Source organism: Poromitra crassiceps (genome assembly GCF_964638095.1).
Source record: "Poromitra crassiceps genome assembly, chromosome: 10".
NCBI classification, from domain to species: Eukaryota; Metazoa; Chordata; class Actinopteri; order Beryciformes; family Melamphaidae; genus Poromitra; species Poromitra crassiceps.
Genome location: NC_139631.1, coordinates 32976471 through 32984553, shown reverse-complemented (window position 1 = coordinate 32984553; position 8083 = coordinate 32976471). Strand labels below are relative to the sequence as shown.

At 47.1% G+C, this 8083-nt stretch overlaps 1 protein-coding gene across 1 annotated transcript in view; it reads left to right on the top strand.

The window, feature by feature from the left end:
• Positions 1-3921: 3921 nt before the first annotated feature.
• The window catches only part of LOC310784395 (C-X-C chemokine receptor type 4-like), a gene marked incomplete at both ends in the record, with an annotated part of 16780 nt that continues 12618 nt past the window's right edge, over positions 3922-8083 (top strand). The window contains one exon of the mRNA XM_083645399.1: positions 3922-3999. Within this exon, the coding sequence (XP_083501525.1) occupies positions 3922-3999 (78 nt within the window). The remainder of the gene's footprint in view (positions 4000-8083) is intronic.

Genomic DNA, 8083 nt, shown 5'->3' with positions numbered 1-8083 from the left:
GACAGAGGTTAGTACAATTTAGCCTCCACTCATGCTCTACCCCCCCTGGACCACAACCAGGCTGGGCCAGAGTGATTATGCTAAGACAGTTGCATAAATCATACGTCCACCCCACACACAGCATGGCACAATGGGTGGTGCTTACCATCCATATTGTCATGCAGGTGCCAATTACTCTAGTATCTATATGCTGTTCTTTATGCCTTCTCAGTGGTTAGTGTTGTGTGTGTGCACTTGTGTATGTGTGTTTACTTGTGTGTGTGTGTGTGTGTGTGTGTGTGTATGTGTGTGTGTGTGTGTGTGTGTGTGTGTGTGTGTCTGTCTGTGTGAGCGTGCACTACTACCAGCAAATCCCCCATGCCTGCACACACACGGACACTCGTGTTTGTGTGTTTCCACGATATGTCACAGAAGCATCTCTGCGCCCCCTCTTCCTCCTCCGCCTCCCCCTCCCAGACCAACCAGAGCAGAGCTCCCACATCCAGCCAATTAGGCTGCTGCGTGGCTGCCGCGCTGGCACGGGCCATATGTTTACGATCTCATTATAAGCACGCTTCCTTGTCCTGATAGGGACATCCTCATCATTATTCCGAGCCAAGAGCAATTCCCACGTCCTTAATTTGGCAATGCATTGGAAACGGCGAAGCGAAGCCCGCCAGGACTGGAACGCTAAATTGAGACTGTCGGTACCTGTGACTCAGAGGTAGGTGGTGGAGGAGGTGTGTGTTTGTGTGTGTGTGTGTGTGTGTGGGGGGGGGGGGGTGGGGAGGGAGGGGGGTTGGAGGACTGCATCTCTGCAGGAGATGTCGTTGACCCGCCACAGCTAATTACAATCCTGGGAGATGAGGAATGCGGGGGTTCCCTCCTCGCTGAGGTGACGACACAGACGCTCAGGTGGACGGAGGCTGCTAAGCAACGCTCTCAGTGCGTGTGCTAATACGTTTGCTGTGGCTCAAGGGAGTGACAAGGACACTTCTGCCATTTTGCACGTTCACATGGAAACTATGAGGCCATTTACACCTGCCGTTAACATGCGTTTTCTGCCATCAGATTGCAATCAGATTGTATTTCACCACTTCAGCCTGATTCCATTTACACCTGACCTGGCGTTAACATGCATTTTCTGCAATCTGATTGCAGAAATGGGTGTCCTCTCTATCCGCATAAAGTTGCTGTATCCAGCTTGAGAGGACACATTGCATTTACACTTGTGTTCAATGTGTACACAATGCCTCCCTGAGCACCTCCGGAGGTGGTTTGGCCGATCAGATTGCAATCCTTCTTCAATGAGTTTTGGGGGTGTTTACACCTGTACTTTCAAGTGATAAAACACAATCTGATTGCAATCTGATCACAGAAAACACATGTTAACGCCAGGTGTAAATGGCCTCTATTGGTGCTCTCGGGTTCAAAGAAAGTGGAATGAAATTGAAAATAAATGATTACGGAATAGAGAATATCTAGCAGTGACAGTATCTATTGGGGCCACACTTATTACCTCCGCCAACGGAGTTGGCCCGGAGGGCATGTTTTGCCCTATGTTTTGTCCACAGGATATCTCAAAAAGGTAGGTTTTGTAGAAAAGTAGGTCACAGGCCAGGTCACAGGTCACAGGTCACAGGCCAGGGCTATTCAACTACATTGTTCAGGGGGCCACATTGTCAGAAACGTAAGGGGCCGGGGGGCGGATCATTCCCCGAGCTATTTATCCCATTATATGTACACTTGACAGAATGCGCCACCACATTTTCAAAACCTTTATTTCACTACATGTCTTCCAGTTGAGTGACATCCCTTCACGTACACACCCTCTTCCTTGCCTCGATCCAGACCCAAATCCAGACCCAAATCTCGGGAATTCTAGCCATGAATTGTCCCCCGCACACATACATACAAATCTCAAGGAGCAACATCTCGTGCTCTTACACACAAAGTCGTTTATAGAAGCGGTTGCACTGTTTAAAAATTACAGGCATGTAATCAAGTATAAAAGTAAAACATAATTTCTACCAGCTGTTTCTGTGCAAACTGAACCTCACGTCATTATTAAGATAAACAGAGTTTTTAGGGTGGGGACTCTGGAGACAATGAACCAAGCACACACTGAAACACAGTTCTCCAATTATAGTACAGTAGTACCATTGGCTACAGGTGATATATGCTGATGGTATTTAATTCCTGGATTTGTTTGAAACATAGTCACTGAAGAAATAAATCTAGGAAATGAAAATATCAGTCCTTCAAGTCAGTTTTGGTGGAGCACAAAGTCACTTCACTTGTGTTAGTGGTAGGGAGTGGAGTTGGTTCAAGCGATGTGTGCCCAGCGCTTGGTGGATGCGGATCCGACACACGTGGGCCAGACTGCAAGGATTGCTCTTGGCCTCCAGAAAGGCCCTGAGAGCCTCGGGATCCGCCCACACCTCCAGCTGTGCTTGCTCCCTCACCAGGGCCGGGTCGGCGTCGTGGTCCAGGCCTTCGTCCAGCTGCTCCTGGCAGGAGCAACTGGACGAAGGCCATGCTGCACCCTTTCATTAGCACCATATTCAGCAGGCGAGAAGCCACACGATGGCTCAGAATGCCAGCGGCCTGGAGCAGCAGGCGGAAGCAGCCCAGGTGGTGATAGACTGCGCTGATGTAGAGAGGAGACCTCATGAGGGTGCGACTGCTGTATATGTCAACAGGAACAGCGGCACGGAACTTGATGAGCTCCTGCAGTATCTCCAGCCTTCCCGCCTTGGCAGCTTTGTAGACCGGAGTGCCTTGGCCGTATCCGCTTCTGTTGGGGTCGGCCCCGGCTTCCAGTAGGATCGCAGAGGCCTTAAGTTTACGGCTGGGTCTACATGGGCTCCCTGGGTGATCAGATAGGCCACACAGGCACCATGACCCTGCCATGCTGCGATCCCCAGAGGGGTCCATTCTCTGTTGTACCACACAATCCTCCACTCATTGATGCACCTTCTGAAGTGGTCCTGCTGCAGCAGGGTCTGCAGTCTGTCCAGGTCTCCTGCGTAGGCGGCATCGTGGAGCTGCCTGTGCCCTGCTCGAGCAGCCATTCCTTCAGGTCTATCACTGTGTCTCAAATGGAAGGCTTTATGAAGGGCAACTTTTTCGAGTGACATCACTGATGACATCACTCACCGATGACGTCACAATTGCTAATTGCTCGAGTGACATCACTGATGATGTAACCGGAGCAGACAGTGAACGTCATCTTGACAATGTATCATCTTGACATTGTATCATCGATGACGCACAATTGCCCAACTATAATGCTCAGCCCGAGTGACATCACTGATGACATCATCACTGACATCATCACCAAGGACATCACAGAAAGTCATCATCATGCTCATTTTCTCACGACTGGACTATTGCAATTCCCTCTACTCACTCTACTCCCGATAAACCATCTACCCCCTCCAGCGCGGCCAAAATGCTGCTGCCAGGCTGGCCTCAGGCACCAGAATGAGGGACCACATCTCCCCAGTCCTTGTCTCTCTCCATTGGCTCCCAGTGAGGAAGAGAGTCTAATTTAAGACGCTGATGTTTGTTTTCAAAGCCCTCACTGTGGAATAAGCTCCCTTTGAACATCAAGTATGCCAACACCTTACAGACTTTTAAGGCTTTGCTTAAAACCCACCTTTTCGCTCTAGATGATCACTGAGTTTGTGAGTTTGTGAGTCTGTTTGTCCGTCTGCCTGGTTCCCTGTCTCCATTGTCCTGTCTATTCATTAATTTTCTTTTCTTTTTTCCCCCGGGCTGCGCCCCGGACCAATGTAAAAGTTGGCTGAGGGGCGCAATATAAATGAAAATATCATATCATATCATCACAATTGCTCGAGTGACATCACGAGTGGAGTGAGGGGCTGAGCCCGCAGACACTGAACGCCGTCGAGCAGTGAGGGAGGTCGGCGCGCTGGCATGAGGGCCGAGACGTCCGGGAACATGTTGGTCGAAGAGGAGGGGGCGGCCGGAGGGAGGAACATTGAGGAGGGGGTGGTCAGCCCGTGACGTTATTGATAAGGGCATGCACACGTGTGTGTTCGTGTGTGTGTGTGTGTGTGTGTGTGTCCGTGTTTGTGGTTGTGTACTGTCCGCACAGACACAGACAGTCCATGCCATAACAGACACACAGTCATAGAAGCGGCTGCACCTCTTAAAAGCGTATGCATAGCTAAACAAACAAGGACAGTGAGTTGACAGAGGTACATTTAAACAAACTACCGTAACTGCTATTTACAATACTAGAAATGTAGGTGAGACTCTGGAGAAACTACTTGTTCCCCTTAACTCACCCTTGTCCTCGTCTCAGATGAATACTGCCACCACTTATATAGCCTCAGCAGGAAGGAGTTATTACATCGGAGCGTACACGGAGGAGACGAAGTGATCGGGTTTTGCAGAATGTAGGGAAACAGTGGATGGACCCAGAAGGAGGTGGTAATGCAACATAAAGGATGCCAATGCCATAAAACACCTCAAAAGAACAAAAACATGTGATGTAAAGTGTCCGTTATAAGCAAGGCATTGACAGGTTATGTTGTCTTGGTTAATGTCAAGTTGTCCTAAAGAAGACAATGTCAGCTTTGCATTAACAATGACATAGTTTACCGAATGACACTTAATGACAACAGTCATAAACCTTCATAAAGCCTCCTTCATGTTCACGACAGGTGTAATGTTATGGTTATGACAGGGTCATGTCAGTCTTAAGACCCTTCAAATAAAATGTTACCCGCAGTTAGCCACATATCAGCTGCAATGCAGTCTCTATTTCTGTCTCTACTGTATCACTCTCTCATTCTCTCTCCTTCTCTCTATCACTCTCTCTCTCGGGGGACTGGATGGCACGCTACTGTACATGCTGTGTGCAGTATCTCGCGTGCAGAGAACCTATATTTTCAGCTTCCATCATCTGCTCCTGCCGCAGTGGGCCTCTCACCTGTACGGACCACTCACAGCGGGGATGTTTCTGTGAATGAAGCAGGACTACAACTGGTACATGCTTTCATGCTCTGGCACACACAGAACACAGGCCTGCACACACACACACACACGCACACACACACACACACACACACAGACACACACACACACACACACACACACACACACACACACATGCTGTTGACGCAATGAGCATGCACACACTGGCCATCACAGCATAAACACCGACACACCAATAGAGGAGCAAAAAGCGTCAGAGGATCAACAAGGAATCCATTGAACCCATGGGATCACACACCTCTCTGACCATGCATACAAATACATACAAATGTATATATACAAATACACAGTCAAACAGAAAAACATTTTGTATAGTATGAAAGTAGTGGATATGCCTGCAAATCACAAGCACAAGCGCATGCGCACGCACGCGCGCACACACCAGAGATGCTCACAAGTCATTTTTTGCAAGTCCATGTCAAGTCTCAAGTCTTTGAGGGGCAAGTCCAAGTCAAGTCCCTAGTCGTGTTTCCATTACCCTCATAAATGCGCAAAATCTAAATATCGCAATAGAAATTGGGTAATGGAAACACGTAAATTTCGAAAAACCTCCCAAATATCGCAAAACGTTTTTGCGCTCTCATGAGGTGGTTTTTCAGACGTGTCGATATAGCAGTTTATCGCAAAAGTGTAATGGAAACACTTTTTTCGCATTAGCACGTCATGTGACCCATTCTGCTTTGGAAAAGCAGCGAAAAATGAGGAAGAAACGGTTCGATAAGCCGTGGCAAAACCTCTGCAGCAATGGAAAACTTTGAAGCAACGCTAGCAGAAAGACGAGTGTTATGCAAAATAAATATAAAATAGATAATGTTTAATGGCAGAAATCGGTCCATGGTGACAGGCTGCCTGTGTGCGCGCATTTGGCACAGCGCGAGATAAGGGATGAAAAGCAAGCACACACCGGTGCGGTGCGTGCTCCTGACTGAAGTGAATACAGTGACTGTGAGTAATACATTACACACGTTTCAGGTGCAGTGTTATAATTATAATAGCTACACAAAATTGTGATTATTGACCAAATCAGCCTTTTCCCCCCTCCATCTCTAAATCGGACCAGTTGTAGGCTATTAGGCTATTAGGCTTTTTTCCTCTGCCTGTCGCGCTCACTGCATTCACCGCAGCCAGCAACATTTTGCAACTAATTTTATTTTGAATTGATAATCAGGCTCGTTTATATGTGTTGTAACTTCATGTTGTGATTTGCATTGACCATTGGTTGGATTTGAGCATGCAGGGGACGGGATATGGGGCAGATCCACTGTGGCAGGCAGCTGCTGGTAGGCTAATGGGAATTGCGTTCAGGTGACCAAACTCAACTTCAATGGAAACGCCTACAAGTCGCAATTGTACATTGTCGAAGTTGTAGAAATATCGCAATTATTTTGCGAAAAACTGTAATGGAAACACAGCTCCCCTATCGCTGAGCGTTCTATCATCTGCTGCATGCCATCCGGTCTGCTTAGAACACTGTATAGCTAAAACTAAGGAATTCAAAGCATGTACTGTATTATCCCCACTCCTTTATCTATTAGAATACAGTAGCAGCAATGATTAGAGATAACATTAGTAGACATTTCCTTAATGTTAATGGTGTTAATAGTGTCTAGAAAGGCGCTATATAAATCCAATCAATCAATTATTATTATTATTATTATTATTATTATTATTATTATTATTATTATTATTATTATTATTAATGCACCAAAAAACTCAAAAAAGAAAAAGAAAAAATAAAGATTGTTCACAAGTCCCAAACCTTCACCAAGTCAAGTCTCAAGTCTTTGAGGACAAGTCTCAAGTCAAGTCAAGTCTCACACACACACACACACACACACACACACACACACACACACACACACACACACACACACACACACACACACACACACACACACACACACACACACACACACACACACACACACACACACACATCACACATCAAAAGCTAGGATCCTGCTGGTATCATGGCATGATGCGAGTAGCTGCTACAACATGATTGTGTACAGTACGTGTGGGTTGTGTATAGGGGGAGTGGAGTTTGAAGTATATACAGCAACCAGGGTTAATAAAGATCAAATATAGAATGATTCATGAATATGCATGAGCGTGCGGTTGAGTCCCGTGGAGCGTGAACATAACACAAGCAGGAGAATACATCAGCGTATACATGATTTATGCACATGCTTTCTCACTGCAGATTGCTTTTGCCTCACAGCAATATGAGGAAAGACCAACTCATGGAACTCGGAAGGTAAAAGTTTTCCACGTCGTGGGAATGAAAAGTGAAAAAAGAAGAAAGTAAAGCCATGTCCGGTACAGTGACTTCACTCTCACGGCTTTAATGCCGATGTGACAGAAAGTTGAAACTTGACACTTACAGTAACTCAAGTCCACTACCTGCTTTAGGAGTGGGGGGGGGGTGTGAGTGTGCGGGGAAACTTACTGGACCAAACTTCAACAGAGCCCATCCACAAAGGTCTCGGTGGCACCCGGCACCGTGATTGGCTCGATAGGCCGTGGAAAGCAGCCAATGGCAGTTCATGTGCACTCCTCCCCTTCTGAGGCCTCCAGTGGTCAGCCAGCCATCCGGTCGCTAAGTGAGAGTGAATCCACATCAATAATGATTAGCCGGGTGCCAAGCACTCTGTCTCACTTTCTCCGCGACTCTATGGATATAGATGGGTGTTTATTTTCAACCGATATACTCCATAATTACTGTTAGCCGAGTATGAAGTGGAGAAAAGAAAGGCTCAGCCAGTGTATCAGAAGTAGCCCATAGTAGAGGTATTATAGGTGCCAGTTTATCCAAGTCATGTAAAATGCCGTTTTTATTTACGTTATTCGTTATACGCCGCCTAGCCAAACCCTATATGCAACTCTGGAGAATACGGTTGTTGTTGGCACGACTCGTCTGTGCGTATTAAAGCTCACCTTCGCTAGCCTCAAAGTGGTGCAATTCCCCAACGAGATCAGCCTGTGTGCTCTCAGCTCACTGCCCAGGCGATCTGTATACGTGGCAACACAGCGTGGGAGCAGCAAATGACATGCCTGCATGCTCAGCCCACTGGCT